The 16,102-nt window shown below is 39.1% G+C and overlaps 1 protein-coding gene across 1 annotated transcript in view; it reads right to left on the reverse strand.

Moving 5' to 3' along the window:
• Positions 1–1,322: 1,322 nt before the first annotated feature.
• ADAMTS5 (ADAM metallopeptidase with thrombospondin type 1 motif 5) overlaps positions 1,323–16,102 on the reverse strand; it is a 41,773-nt gene continuing 26,993 nt past the window's right edge. Inside the window, exons 3-8 of the mRNA XM_074151245.1 lie at positions 15,794–15,961; positions 8,712–8,995; positions 7,312–7,495; positions 6,702–6,877; positions 5,678–5,853; positions 1,323–2,136 (exon numbers count right to left, since the gene is read on the reverse strand). Coding sequence (XP_074007346.1) covers positions 1,563–2,136; positions 5,678–5,853; positions 6,702–6,877; positions 7,312–7,495; positions 8,712–8,995; positions 15,794–15,961 — 1,562 coding nt within the window. The 3' untranslated portion in view covers positions 1,323–1,562. The remainder of the gene's footprint in view (positions 2,137–5,677; positions 5,854–6,701; positions 6,878–7,311; positions 7,496–8,711; positions 8,996–15,793; positions 15,962–16,102) is intronic.

The following is a 16,102-nucleotide window of genomic DNA, read 5'->3' on the forward strand; positions in this document are numbered from 1 at the left end:
AGCGATTTTAACAGGGTTGCTGTAAGGCCTCCACCTGTTACCTGCATAAGGTGAAATGCCCATCCTTGGTCACAGAACTTCTATCAATCAGGCAATAATGGGATTCAGAAGTTGCTGCCAGTGAAAGCAATTACCAGCTACTGCCTGTACTGTGGAAACAGTCTTATTGATATCGGGCAAGTCCTCCACATCCTGATGTGGTTTGACTTCCTAGTGACCCCTCTTCCTCCCAAATGTGGTAGATATACAAAACATGAATGCCTTCTGTAGCTTTAAAACAAAACAAAACAAAAACCAAACCACACACAAAACAATCAAAAAAGACAAATAGTTACAAACTTTTGCTGGTAAGATGAATACCAGAGTTAGACATGATGGACAAAACAGTGATAAAATATTAACTGCTTGCTGTGTTTTTTTGACCTTTATAGCCTCTTCAGAAGATCTAGGTACATTACACATTGTTAGATTCAAGGTGGAAGCCATAGAGAAAATAACAGAGAAAGCAGTTGAACACAGCCTCAGAATATCTGAGTTTAGAAGACACTGGATTATCTTACCTGTAATTTTTGGTTCTCTAACTAGTTTCTACAAAATACAGTATGCCTTTGTTTTATGGAAAGAAGAAGCTAGCAGCTATTGTTCATCGACAACAAGGAACCCAAGCTGCGACACAGGTGGAACTAGTGGAAGGTTTACAAGCAAAGTGGACACAAATTCCTGCTAGCAGCCAAATCCTCCTTCTGTGTGTGTGTCTGTGTGTGACACGCACAGGGTGAGGAGTCGCTGATGGTGCTGGTATTTCAGCAATGTACATGTGGGAATCCCTGGTCTGCAAGCTGGTGCACTGCTCCTTCTGAGAATTTCTTGGTGGAAACACGGTATTTGTCATAGAATAACGATCTGCTGCCAGGATATTCCTAGCACGAAAATATGTTTCCTTTTGTCAAAACCAAAAGGTATTGCTTTTTAAAACCAGCAGCAAGCTTTTTATTTTCCAGTAAAACATCTGCGGCCCTTTCTGAAGAATGGATCAAGTCCACAAGGGCTGCAGAGTACTTTGGTCAACCACTTTGCTTATGCAGTTTCTCTTTTGATATTTTAATAGAACCAAGTGATATAAAGTGACATACCAAATGAAAGATATTTACAAAACAGTATAAAATAAGCTACTGTGGTATCATGGATACATGTGACGTTTTCTAAGGACATACTGTATTAGAGGTAGTGAAAAAGGGGAGATGATTCTGTAACCTTCAAATATCCCAGGATCCTCCATTCACTAGTTTTTCTTCTTTTGCATTATTTTATTTCATATTTTTGCAGACACAGAGGGCTTGTAACAACTTTAATGCTTAGTTTTTTGACATATTAAGATTACCCTACTATTATTTAAAGCAGTGCACATCTTCATTTGGTCCAAATAGGCAGATTCTGCCCATAATTTGAGACTGTATGTAAGTACATTGAAGCCTTTGCTTCTCTCTGTCTGGGCAGACCTAATACCAGTATGTCAACAATGGCTTACTCAAACCTCTTTTAAAGAAGATCACAACCACAGGTTAACACTTTTTCAACAAGCACTGTTTGAATGCTGACGGTCTCTGAGAGAGAAGACATCCCTTAGCTAATTTTCCATGCCCGTCTTTGCACTGGACAGTCCTGGTGTGCCATCCTGTGTCACATGTTCGAGAACAAGAAAGCCACGGCCCCGTAACCCAGCGGGGTTGTGTGAGCTGTGGAGTTACTTTGCTGCTGCTGCTGCCACTGCTGGTGACAGAATTAGTCATTTGCCCTTGCTTCTTTGGCACGAAGAAACTGTAGCGGACATCCACTGGTTGAGTTGGATCAGTGGCGAGTATCTGCACAATAAGAACCTCTTTTGTGGCGGAGTGTCCCATCGCGTGCAAGAAATCGTCTTTGTGACTCCAGCCGCTGTAGTTCATGACAGTCCCATTGATGTCAATGATTGTTTCTGAAGTGGAGATCATGTATTTTCCATTGACAAGGTACTCACCGTTTTTCTTTTTCAGGGCCAGGTAGGCAGTGAACCTGCTCTGGTCCTTAGTCTTGAACTGCCGAACTTTGATGTGGGTTGCCCCTTCCGGGATCTTCACTATATCTGTGTAGCCCTTGCTGAATGAAGCAAAAAGAAAAAAGAGTATTCAGTAGCTAGTGTGAAATAAACCTCAAGTCTTACTGCAAAGCCTAAGGAAGTCACTGGCATGACACATCTTGCTTCGTTTTACTTCAGGCCCTGAATCCATCTGGCTTGAGGCTCATCTAAGATTAGTTTAACCAGGTTCCACTGTTTGTCTATTGTATTGTTCCTTATGCTCTTGAAGAGATATCTACTCCACTTATTTCAAATTGCTTAATCTTTAGCTCTAATAATGATTTTACGTGCGTCAGATACAAGTGGAATGAAAAATAACAGATAGCTTATATATTTCAGCAAAGGGTGGGAGATATGAAATACGATGCATGCTTTGCCTGCCAAAGAAAGATAATGAGATATGCATTGGTTACAGCTGTTTCTTGCTGTCTTTGCTGTAATGATGATTAAGGAAAGCATGTGCAGAGAAACAGCTGGATGGAGGTACCTTGGGATCATTTAAAAATAATCTTGATCATTGAGAAAAAATTTGTTTACTTTGAAATTCATAAAGCTGAAGATTAATTGTCAAGTGTCTAATACAAGGTGCACCCAAATGTTTAATTTGTACCGTCACAGAGTTCTCTCAGTTGCTACTTATGAAGTAACTTAATGCAGATTAGAAAAAGATATTTAACTCTTCTATGGAAAGTGACAAGCATTCAAAACCTGCAAGTGTGCTGGAACATATCACTATCTCAAGTACGTTATTTATTTTAACTTTACTGATATATAGAAAAAATCTAAAGACAATACATATCCATAAGCTACCAGCTGGACTTCGGAGACATGCATTTTCATTTCTAAACCTGTGACATAACCATTCTTCAAGTATCTCATATCTGAAAAGTTTATTGCTGAAACTTCTAGAAAAAAAGGAACATGAAAATATTCTAAAAATATATAAAAGTGAAGGTGTCTCCCTTGGGATTGTCTAAAGAACAGACGGATAATTTCGAGAATCTTTTGGCTGCACAAGTAGAGACTGCACAGACTACAGATTAAATGCTTGTGCTATTCCCTGCTATTTCCAGCTGTTATGGGACAATGACTAAAACTCTATTGATTTAGCACCTCTATAAACCTGAAGGAATATGGTGCAAAAAACAGGCTGGGGGGGACTCTGCTCTACAGTACTGCACAAATATTTTTACATAACAGTTGCCAAAATAACTCTGTTATTAACATCGAACATGTTATTAAAGTTGCAAAATCATTTGTTTAAAAACTAAAAGAAAAGCTGGAGAATTTAAGTCATCTGCACAAAGAACTTTTAACACTTCACGTGCACAGAGAAGCACTTACAGCCTTAATTCTCCTGTTTCACAACTTCTGACTATTTGGTGTTACCTCCTTTTAAGAAAGTTCTTAGGAAACAAGTTTTCCAGAAGATTATGTTTTGACTGCTTTAAAAGAAAAAAGTACAAACAAATGTTATTATGGCAATTGTCTGCAATGGGAAATACTAGTTTCCCCTTGTACATTTAATAGTTTCCTAGTACATTTTAATGTACAGGTTTCTACAGTTTGGTTTCTAACGGACAGCAATGCAGGAGCTTCTATTTTTCAGTGGAGAAAAGATAATTTTACTACAGCCACTGCTCTTTCATATATATAAACAAGTTTACAGACAATAAAGTTTTCACTATTTTAATGAGGGGTTTAATTTAAAGTCAATTACTCACATAAAGGAATTGTCTCAAGCAATATTTCCAGCAAAACATAAATCCTTGTCACCCCAGTGTTAAATCAAAATCATGTTAGACCATGCTTGCTACTTACAGGTTGACCATTACTTTCTAAACAGGACAACTTTTTGAATGCATTGAGGTTGAATTAATATTTTACTCTCTGACCAGTCTCATTTAAGTTAACAGCATGATTTGAGGAGTAAGATGGTAACTTCATAGGAATAATTACAACAGAACCTCACCATTTCCAAATATATATATGCTACAAATCTGGCCTCACTGAAATACATGGAGTCCCTTTAACATTTTTGCTGGAGTCTGGATTTCAGCACAAGGATCACTACTGAGTCACATGAAGAATATCTCACAGTGTCTTCTTCATTTAGACATCCCAGACATTTCACTATTTACAAACTGGAAAAGATTTGGTTTATATAATAACTAATTTGGATGGAAAGTCATTCTTTTTGGCAGAGGTGTTTTGGCATCCTTAGGTGAGTAATCATTGGTTTACCAGGAAGAAGATTAGTTATGTTTATTTTTAGAATAAATTCACTCTCAAAGCCATTTTTGGCTGCTATTAATCAGTATGTTGAAATGTATAGAAATAAAAGGTCATTTCAGGAGTCAGATTTCAACTCCTGGTAGCTTTCAATATGCTACATAAGAATTTGGAAGATATAAACCAAAATCAAGTTTATGTACATTTGAAAAGATAGTACACTAACGCAGTCACAGATAGTGAAGTCACAGACAATTTCTGAGTAGAAATTGTCAACTGAAAGTTTCTAAGAGTAGATCACTACAGCAGTCCTGCGAGAGCTTGGAATCTATATAAATGGTAATTTATATATGAATTTTAGAATTGAAGAGGGAGGGAAACGAGTTCAGATGGAAGACAGACTTACTTGACATTGATATCTCCTACAAAGCTTACTGATGCTCTCAATATGGTCAAGGAAAATCATGGGGGCAGTTCCTTTTATTTTACTTGTATTAAGTTTTATTACAGTTAAAAGCTGAACTCTGACAGAAGAATGTCTTAAGGATAACTGCTATAAATATTTTGACTTAAAAAAAAAATCCATCTGGAGATTGATATTATGCCAATGGACATGAAGGGATATAGCAAATACCATGTTTAAACGTATGTTTACTTTTGACATCTCATGGAGTCATCTAAGTTCCCCATATACTCAGCAGTAAGAAAATGTATTTTTAGAGTATAATCCCTCTCAGCTATGAAGGAAGACTTTTACAGCTGTGCTCTGATGCTATCTGCTTCTCTCCACTAACTACACAAGGAATTAGTGTCATTAAATCAGGTGGGATGTCCTCATCATCATTCAACGTTAGATGAGAAGAAACACATTCTCAGCATGTACTTGCTAACACAGCACCATCTGGGATATGCAAAGTTTTGGATACACCCAGATTATTCTGACCCCAACAACTTTCTGATTCACTCCTCTCTTCCCTTTCCTCTAGAAACCACAAGCCACCTGACCAGCAAGATTAGTGAGTAACACCAGATGCTATGCCTTATTCTAGGCAAACTCTCTATTACTGGGTGCTCACCTGTATCACTGGCACTTTGTGTCAGAAATGGACGGGGTACAGTGTTTTGCCAGTTGATTATTTGCCAGTTTCAGGGTATTGTTAAGAGGCCAGCTGTAAACATCTGGAAAGTGCAATAAAGCACAGGCAATGTACTTTTTTGCTCAATCTTCATGTGAAAGTAAATTGCATTTAGAGACAGCAAGAAAGAAAGCACGTGGCAGAGTTACTATTTGCACAACAAGGTATGTTTACTAATACTCAAGATCAATACCTCTTTTTGGTAAAGGTTCCCATGACTTTTGTGCAGCTGGAATTGTCTCCTCCACACACCCCGCATTTGTCATACTGGAGCTTTGAACCGATGATGCCATCACAACCAGTTCGGATGCATTTTCCCCGGACGCAGACTGAATTACTGTACGGTCGACATTCAGTACCATCAGTTACCTACGCAATCAAATGACCATTAGTTAAAACTACCGTGGAAAAGATTTGCTTTTGTGAATCTGACTGGCAAAACCCAGTTACTTATTTATGTCACCCATACAGAACAGAATGCCTACCCTGACAGCCCAGACTGAGTTTCTCTAAACATTCTCAGCACAAAAGCTGATGAAAGTTAGCAAAAGGCTGAAAGCAATGACAGATAACTCCACCATATGGCACTAAATTTACCCTGGCTTTAATGATGATCTCACAGCTTATTAATAATGACCCTACTTGTAGATAGCTGTGCATTTGAGCTATCTACATCTAAGTGTTCCCTTCATAACATTTCAAGGCAGAGAACTGCAAATATAAGAGTGGGAGACATTTCAGTTTCCATTGCATCTGATAGAACAAACTGACCACAAGTTACATCTATACTAATTGGCTAATTATTTTAAATTAATTGTCTCCATAAGAGTTACTCTGGACTCCCTTAACATAATTCAGGGTAAGAGTTAACTCTTTTGCTCATATTACTCCTTCTCCTCCAGAAAACCCCAGAATAACAGATGACTCTCCAGGCAGAAAACCCTTTATCCACTACTGAAAACAAACTACTGCAGAGCTCACTAAGAGGCCCATATTTTTCATAAATCTATGTATAGAGATGTGGAAAAACTTCTCTCATTCTAGAGGCCAATTCTGGTCCTAATACATAACCAGTGGGTCAAACCATTAAATCTAATCACACAGTTAAATCTTTGAATTGTATGATTAACTTCTTTTCCCATGTTGTATGGAAAGACTTCTAAGACACAGGACACTTCTAAACTGGAGCATGAAATCATGATCGGAGATGCCATTACCTTCTGAGAAAATACCACATAATAGCCAGTTCCTTTGGCTCGGCAGGTGAGCTTGCAAACGTCTCCGGGAAGTACTCCAGCATACTTGGGGACCCATTCAACAAATGTCTTGACACCCTTTGCGTCAGACTGATAGCCATTCCTTGCTTCACACTGCTCTTGTCGGAAAGATTTAGCTGTAGAATTATTCACATCATTAGTGATTATTTCAGACCACGCTGCAAATATCATTATGCCCATCTATTATTCCAATTTCTTTTTTACATGGTTTTTAGGTTACGTCACTTCACCTCTTTACTTAGAACTGGCCTTCAAATCCTTCAACTGTTTTATCTTGGAAATCTTCCCATGACATAATAAGCATTAAAGGACTAAAGTTTGCATTACGGTTCATTTTCCAGGACTGAAACTTCTTTTCATTCAAGTGTCCTTTCTGTATGGCGTCCGGATGGGATGAGGGAAGAATTACAGTACTGTATTTATGATGAATGTCTTGCCTTGGTGAAGGCATTTTGGAGTAACTACAATGGACCTTTGTTGTTTCCTTTCACGGTAGATGTTCAATATTTACTACTAATGAACATAGAGGCTGGAGCAGGAAGGCACTTACCATTTGCTGGGCAGGGTGTGATGTTGCAGGAGCGGTAGATGGCCCTCTTGCCGGTGCAGTATCGGCCATTGTTTCTAGGAGCTGGGTTATTGCAGTGACGATAGGCGAACTGAACTCCTCCACCACAGGTACGGGAGCACTGTCCCCAGGGTCCCCAGGACCCCCAGTTACCATGGCTTGAAGCCTGAAATATATGGAAAAGCAGGAGGTAAGGACACGATCTCAAAGTCACTGCTAAAGTTTTCCTCCATTGAAAGCGATTCCTTAGTCATTTTAATCAGGGATAACATCTTAGGAGCCTTCTTTCTCCCAGCAGAGTTAATTTCTGTCTTTCATCTGCACATTGATGACATCTTGTTTGACACTGTGCATGCTAAGGCAATACTAGGCCTTGCTCTGCACAGATGCCTTCAGCCTGTTTCGTGGAAGACACCCACGCACCAGAAACAGCACCCACAGTCTCACGTTCTGCTCTCTTATTTTTGCTATTCCTACCAATAGGGCCCCTTAAATTAGCTCCAGGGGATTCGGCTCGCAGAATATGTTCATAAGGCTAATCTATGATTAATTAAATGCAATTACTGTGATGTGTAGGTATTGCTCTGAATTACTGGCAAGAGATGGAGTTGTCAGATATAGTTTGCAACTCTGCTAAATTGACTGCCTAGAAAGAGTATTGCAACAGCGTGTAGAAGTACATAGTACCATAAAAAAGGCTGTTATAAGGGCTGTAGCTTGATTGAATGACTCTCATAATTCACAAATACCTTCACAAAACTCTACAAGTCCATACCTCTTCTGTGGGTGTAACAGAAAGGGTAGTGCTACTGTCTACCCCGTAAATTTAGAAGTATCTGAACTGTGCAGTTGACTGTTCTCATGAGCATGGGGACTCTTCAGATGCATAAAGTTGACAGAGGTGGTTCTGTCACTGGAGGTACAAACTTTTCTGCTCTAGAAATTATATTCTGGATGCACTTCATCCACCTTTCTCTCCACTAGAGTGAAGGCCCTGGGGTCTTTCAGATGAGGGCTGTAAATTAAATTTACAAATTTAATTTACCTTGCAGTCCATTGACATGAAGTCAGGAAGCTAAGAATAGGTCCTTGACAATCTTTCCATATGAGAGCTGACTTACTGAATGGGCAAATCCTCTACTCTGAAGGGATGCTCCCAGTTTTCCAGGAACGAAGGCTTTCACACTTCAAGAAGAAAACATGCTTCCTAAGACCCAGCAGAGTTTTTCCTATATCTCTCAACAATAACACTCCAATTACATGCTAAAAAATAAGGCAGCTTTCAATCTGACTTCCATAAAGTCCCTTTCACTCCCACAAAAATCAGCGCCTTTGAGGATCATTCCTTCTAAAACTCCCTAGGGTCACAGCTGGTAACTTACTGAGTAGTATTTCTTCTTGGTTTTGTCAACACATTTTCCCTGGAGGCAGATCCTCCCTTTTCCACATGGTGTTCCCTCCACAGCAGGCAGCTTCTTAGTCAGACAAACCATCTGACCCTGGCGCACAACTGCACACCAGAGGCGAGAGCACACGTCCATACCGGGACACACTGTGTATTCGGGTCCAAACGCCAGTTTGCACTGACGAATGGCATCGTAGGTTTGTCCCGGAAGCTCCTCAGGGCCCAGGATCTGCTTTCTTGGTTGGTCCAGCAAACAGTTTCCTAAAAGAGCAAACCAACATATTGTTACTCATTTCCTAGTTTTCTCTGCAGTGCTGCAAATCTGTCATTCAAATCAGGCAGACTGATAATGACATCAAACCTCATTCAAAGGATGCTGACATGAACGGAAAGGCTCTCTGAGGTGTCACCAGGTTTTGGACAAGGTCATACTATTGCAACTGTGTTCCCACCAGCAGCATACCAGGTGTTGAGCTGCTTATTTCCAATCTGAGGGTGTAAATGAGTTTTAATCGGGTCCCATTTGGCCTTTTATCCTGGTTTCCTTTATTTGAATTTACTCTGAACACATTCCACTCTATTTATCAGTTTGTGATTTAACGAATGATCAAGACTCATAGCAAAGTAAGCAAAGCTGTCATTTGAATTTTGAGATAGAACGTCAGAAGTGCTAAAACTTCTAAAGGAATGCCAGAAAAATCACAAAAAAACCCCAGACTTGTAGCCAGTGAGGCACTTAAAAAAAAAAAAAAAAAAGAAAAAAACCCAACAGATCAAAGGAAAAACATAAGCTGTGTATCAAAACTATTGTTGGCAGAAATCTGGACCGGGCTTTCCTTGTAAGGAATAATACTTGGCTGCTTCTGGAATTAGTTTGAAGAGGGCTATGGGCTATCCATTTTATACAAAAATACATAAATAACAGAAAGAAAAGAAAATAATAGCATAAACATAAAGGATTGTATATGTGTTTTGAGATATATTGCAGAGATCAAGATTTGTCTGGCACACTCTAAAAATGAGAATTCACATTTAGGTTACAGAGGATCTACTGATAGTTTTTTTTTTTTTTTTTTGCTATTAAAAACCTCACTTGTTGACATGCAGAACTATTTATTCAGTGTAACCTCTTTTACACTTCATGAAAGGGATATGTGGTCTGGGCAAGCTTCACTTATCCTTGGCCAAAATGACTTACCACAATTTACCTCACTTTGGAACCTACACCAGTATTCTTCAGTTGGATCATGGGTGAAAAAAGGCTATCTACAAACCCCTCACTTTTTACAGAAAATGGAATAGAATTGCAAACTATGGCAATGGATTTAAACTCACCAAATAACCCATATCTCAATGGCTTGGGTTTTCCCTTCAGAATACACACTTCCTGCAACTGTTCTTTTTTTCTCTAAATACTAAGGCCAATTAGCCCAAAATTAGTCCCAAATTCTTTTTGCATCATCACTTACTACCAAAAAACTCTCTGTCTTGTTAAACCTGTTCTATTTGTCCTTTTCTGACCCTTATTTACCTTAGCCTTATCTTTAATCTGGATTATGCTGATTTTTTTAATGTAGACAAGGTGTGCCAATGATAACTGATCAGCTGAGTGCTTTTCAGTGGTTCCCAGTGATAGGACAAGGGGCAACGGGCACAAGCTGGAACATAGGATGTTCCATTTAAATATGAGGAGAAACTTCTTTACGGTGAGGGTGACAGAGCCCTGGAACAGGCTGCCCAGGGAGGTTGTGGAGTCCCCTTCTCTGGAGATTTTCAAGACCCGCCTGGATGCAGCCCTGAGTAATGTGCTCTAGGCAATCCTGCTTTAGCAGGGGAGTTGGACTAGATGATCTCTAGAGGTCCCTTCCAACTCCAACAATTCCGCGATTCTGTGATAATTAAAAGTACTTTAGCATTCAAAACCTGTTACAGTGTAAAATATTAGAGGTATAATGAGGAGAGAGGAAGGACAGAATTTTTTTTCTGGAGTTTCTGAAAATTACATAATTGGTCTAAGTCGCTGTCAAAAATAAACTTTGTAAAAGTAAGTAACAGCGGAAGTCCTGCTCCGTATACCTTGTGATGAGGGAGGAAATTAGTACAGTGTTAGGAAGGTGATGGGAAGGCACTAGCATGTCAGCATTTAGTACACACTACTATTGCATGTATCATAGAATCATAGAATGGTTCGGGTTGGAAGGGACCTTAAAGATCATCTATTTCCAACTCCCCTGCCATGGGCAGGGACACCTCCCACTAGACCAGGCTGATGAAAGCCCCGTCCAGCCTGGCCTTGAACACTTCCAGGGAAGGAGCATCCACAGCTCCACAGCTTCTCTGGGCAACCTGTTCCAGTGCCTCACCACCCTCACAGTAAAGAATTTCTTCTTAATATCTAATCTAAATCTCCCCTCTTTCACTTTAAAACCACTACCTCTTGTCCTGTCGCTACACTTCCTTATAAAGAGTCCCTTCCACATCTCTCCCATAGGCCACCTTCAGATATTGGAAGGCCACTATAAGGTGTCCCTGGAACTTCTCTTCTCCAGGCTGAACAACCCCAACTCTCTCAGCCTGTCCTCACAGGAGAGGTGCTCCAGCCCTCTGATCATCTGCAGTTTATCAAGTTCCCAAGTGGAACTATTATTCAGTTTTTTAGAACATCCTAATAACACTTAATTTCTGCATGACAGACACTGCTGCCCACCACTGAGATCTACCATGACTGGAAATATAAATTCAGAGAAAAAAAGAAAAAAAAGAAGTCACATCTTTGCAAATACTTGATCTGTCAATCATTTTAGTTAACACTCATTTGAGTAACTTTCACATGTGAGTAACAAACAGGTTTCACAAGCTTACATAGCTCCTCCAGAAGACAGGGGAATGAGATCCAAACTTCTCCTTAATCAATACTGCCCTGAGTAAACGTGTGATTTCTTTAAAGTGTTCCAGCTGATCTCATGTGATAAATTCAAAACTGAAGATAGCAAAGGCCCCTAAGTATTTCCCACAGGGAAAAAAAAAAAAAAGTCTTTACATTTATAGACAGTAGCAGTATCTACATTTAGACAGGTTGCAATGAAGTGCAGGTGTATTTACCACCAGCTGGTCCAACCTCCTACTTGTCAGAAGATTTAAGAAGTTGGAGAATGGTTTCCTTGGGCCCCCTGGTTTAGAGGGCAGAGAGGGCTTCAATTCGCCACATTACATTGCAACATACAGAGCATGTATATACTGCTATCCCCATTTTTTGTCTTCAGTACCAAAGAAATCTGTGTGCCCTGGAACAGAGCAACATTGCTGGCTGTTGACAGTGGTAATTAAGCCATCTCATTATCTCTCCTCAATTTTTATGGGCAATATATCTCGGAAAAAAAAAAAGAAAGAATAAGATCTGTGCAGGAGGTAGATAACCAGGATATAAATTAATTAAAATAGAAATAGTCATCGTTTCAGGTTGCACAGAGCCCTGAACATTCTGACTAAAGACAATAAATTGCAAACAATCATAACACAGCCTAGTGGTTGGCATGGCAATAAAGGCAATTAGTACCTTAGGGGAGGGTTGGCTAAAAGCAGATGGAAATAACTGTCACTGTCTTCTGGACATTAACTGAGCCTTTTCTTCCTAAATGTCAAATTGCTGTCTGGGGTCATCTCATGAACGTAAAACAAACGGTGATATCATGACAATGATGTTCATAGTTCTCAGTGTGGGCCTCAGGAGACAGGGAATCAGCACCTTGATCCTCCCCAGACCTCCTGGTTGACCTTGGACAAGACATTTATATTGGGATTTATTTAGCTGACTTTAACTTTATGTAATGCTGGTGTCTGCAATTGAGTCAGCTGTCATGTGTTTCACTACTCTGGCAAACGAGTTTATGGTGTAATTCAGCACCACGAATGCAACTGATGAGATCAGTCAAACCACTGATGCCATTGATTAGACCCCTCTGCACTATGACGGGAACATAAATACCCAGTTTACGAGTAACTGCCTACATAGTAAATACCCACATTTTATAAGATGAGTCTGCTCCCCAACATCACTTTCCAAATTTAGAAAATAGGAGCATCAGTACTTGACAAAGTGATGTTAAGGAATTAAGAGTGAAGACTGTGATGTTTACTGTTACAGCAGTATGGGATGAATATCTAAATCTATATGGGAAACTTACTTAAAGCTTTGATAAGAGATTAATTGTTGTCATTTGTTGACATCTGTAATAGAATACTGCTCACAGATCCAAACTTCTGAACTTCATTCATATTTCATTATGCTTACCCATAAGGAGCAGCAGACGAAGCACTTTATTTATTCCTTCACACCAATGCTGCCATGCCCCGTTTGTCACAAAGCGCAATTCATAAGCTCATACCCATTCAGACCAAAAATCCCAGTACAAACTGTTTATGTTGCCTATCAGAGAATGGAAGAGTCTCCTCTTGTTCAGCGTTTCCCACTTAAGTTTCCTGTGACTATGCAAAATCTGGTTGCAAACATCCTAAAAGAAAGCCTGGTATGTGAGTATCTGTATTCTTTTGTTACAACTGCTATTTTGTGCCTTCCTTATCTACATTATGCCTGCAGTGCTGCTCAAAATTACACCCGAATGGTTAAGGTTTTTTTCCTCTGCCTAGCAGCACTTGAGAGGGAGAGGATTTTCTTCTTTCTATGAGAAGATTGTAGGGGAGCTCCTTCTTGAAAACAAACAGGGAGCGAAAACACTGCAACTATAGGACAGTACACCTGTGCCAGATAAGGAAAAAAAAAAAAAAGAACAAACCAAAAAGCAGTCACATACTTATTCTGAAGGAAACATAGAAATACAGCATGTTTACACTGTTTTATTATCAGCCCAAAGCAGTGTGAAGGGCAATGTCATGCTCTACTAGGATCCTGTGGTTTCTAGTATGCTCAGCGTACATGAAAAATGAGAATTATGGAGCTATGGATTCATTCACTGGCAGGAATAAGAAAATAAAAGCAGAAGTTCCCTTCCTAAAATAACCAATGTCCTTTCAGCACAATAATTTGAATAAACTGCAATTAAAATCATTGACGTCCATTTTTACTTCATAGACAGTGTTTGTGTTAAGACAAAGATTTGATTTAAAATAAATAACTGAAAAATTATAAACTTCAACAGAGAAGTAAGACTGTTACTTAGAAGAAGTCTCTGAACATGTGATCTGTCATGAAAAGATGTTCCCTAAACTTGTATATTTGAAATTACACCAATAGTATCAGTAATAAAATTGATTCCCAGAATACCATGGACCTCGATGACGTGAGGTTGAAATTTTCTATGAATTATTTCATCACATCGATAACTCTCTGAGAATACATGCCTGAGTGGTAATTACTCGTGAGTGTTAGAAAGGGCGACGTACCCTAACCCATCCGTTAATAGACTGACAGATCCAAAGCCCTTTACATGCAGCAAAGAATACATGACTTTGTGAAAAGTGTCAGCAGTTGAGGACTGCCAAATTTTCTTGTACAGGAAGTCAGCACTCATGATGAACAAGGAGACCATATGCAGCTCTGAAGGATGTGAAGCTCATACCTACTTTTACTGAAAAAAAAACCTGGCAGAGTTATAATCTTAGACCTGTAGGACTGACTGTTAACAGTCCTCTTTTATTTCCACATTGAGACTGGGTCCAGCTCATGGATAAGGGTCCAAATTTCAAGAATCACCCCAGGTACAACCAGGCCAAAGGTGAGGTGGGTGGGAGAAATGCTCTCTTTGCTTTCTTTATTGTTGGAGAAAGTAGCTAGCTGGATGTATAGTAAAGAGAAAAAGTCAGGTCACAAAAAAAAAAAAAAAAGGGAAACTATGAGAACAACCTTTCTCCTTGCCTGCAGGAGGAGAGGAACAGAAGAGGAAATACAGTGCAGAGTTCCTTGCGCTCTCTAAGAGGTCATTTGTGGATGGCAAGGGAGGTCCCTTTTTTTCGCCCCAGTGAACTCTACTGTACCTCAGTAACTAAACTCAAAAAGGAAAGTTCTCTTCATATGTGGAAACTAACTTGGTAATATTAAGTCAATGCCAGAGCAATATGGACCATAAAAGCGGACAGTACAGATTAATGGAGCTAATAAAATTGAAAGAAAAAATGAAGTCATTCTCCAATAGAGGAAAACAGGAGAAAATATTTCAGAGCGCAATGAAATTAGCCGACAAAATATTTAAAAGCAAAAAACCCTTTACATTCAGCAGACACACCATACTTTTTATCCATAAGCATTTCAGTTACCATAACAACTTGATCCATTCACTCAATTATGTCATTTTTATCTCAGCATTTTGGAATTTGAATGGTTTGTTTAAGAACTGCAGTCGCTTTGGAAGCACAATGAAGACTTTAAAATTCATGAAAGAGTGAAGACTATGCTTTTTTATTATTACTTTTGGAGAATGAAAGTTTTGTACTTGTTCTCCAAAGGGTAAATGACATATTTAACAAATATTAGTCATGTGACTTGGAAGGTAAGCTCCTGGGGCAGAAGTAATCATATACAGCTCAGAGGAGTCTTAATTCTTGCTTACAGCCCCTCTACATAGACATAATAAATACAATGGCATTATAAACACAGTAAATATAATGGCATTATAAACATAATAAATGTCATAAATGGCAACAAGAACACATACACTCTGCTTAAATCTGCAGTCTAATGTTAAGTAGACCATATCACTCGTTTTAATTTCTGTGAGGAAAAAGCCATTTCGCTGTGTCCTCTGTTTAAAGTACTCTCTGAGTTCATATCTGTGGCATTTGTGAAGGCAAGACTAATTTCTTGCATTAAAAAAATTATCGTCAACACACACTCCATCAACTCATTCTTTTCTCTTGCATTTGAAACATGCAAAGGGAGGGTGAGACTCTTCAGCCTTTTAGACCTTTGCCTTGTTTTGCAAGCACTTCCAAGATAGTCCTGAAGATGAGCAAGGAATGAACAAGCTGGTATAAAAGGTTCTTATTCAAAAAGCAGATCACAGTAAAAACTAACACGTAGCTGATGCAAGGTGTGATAATACATACCATGACCATCATCGAAAAATTCTGTTATAGTTGCCGAAGTGCATTTGGACCAGGGTTTTGAAGCATCGATGCTAGTCAGAATGGAGGACATCAGGCGCTTATCTTCCATGGAGCCAAAGTTCTCCTCACAAAATTTAGAGTCATCATGGGAAAGCCCAAGCAAGTGCCCTATAGAAATGAAACAAACAAATAAAATGATATGAATATCGATAACAGAGTTTACAAGCTAGAGCTCACAGTCAAGGTAAAATGAATTGTTTAATTCATTCTCAAATTTTGAACAGCAGCCCAAAGCAGGCCATTTGAAAT

This window comes from Numenius arquata, chromosome 1 (assembly GCF_964106895.1).
Source record: "Numenius arquata chromosome 1, bNumArq3.hap1.1, whole genome shotgun sequence".
Classification (NCBI taxonomy): domain Eukaryota; kingdom Metazoa; phylum Chordata; class Aves; order Charadriiformes; family Scolopacidae; genus Numenius; species Numenius arquata.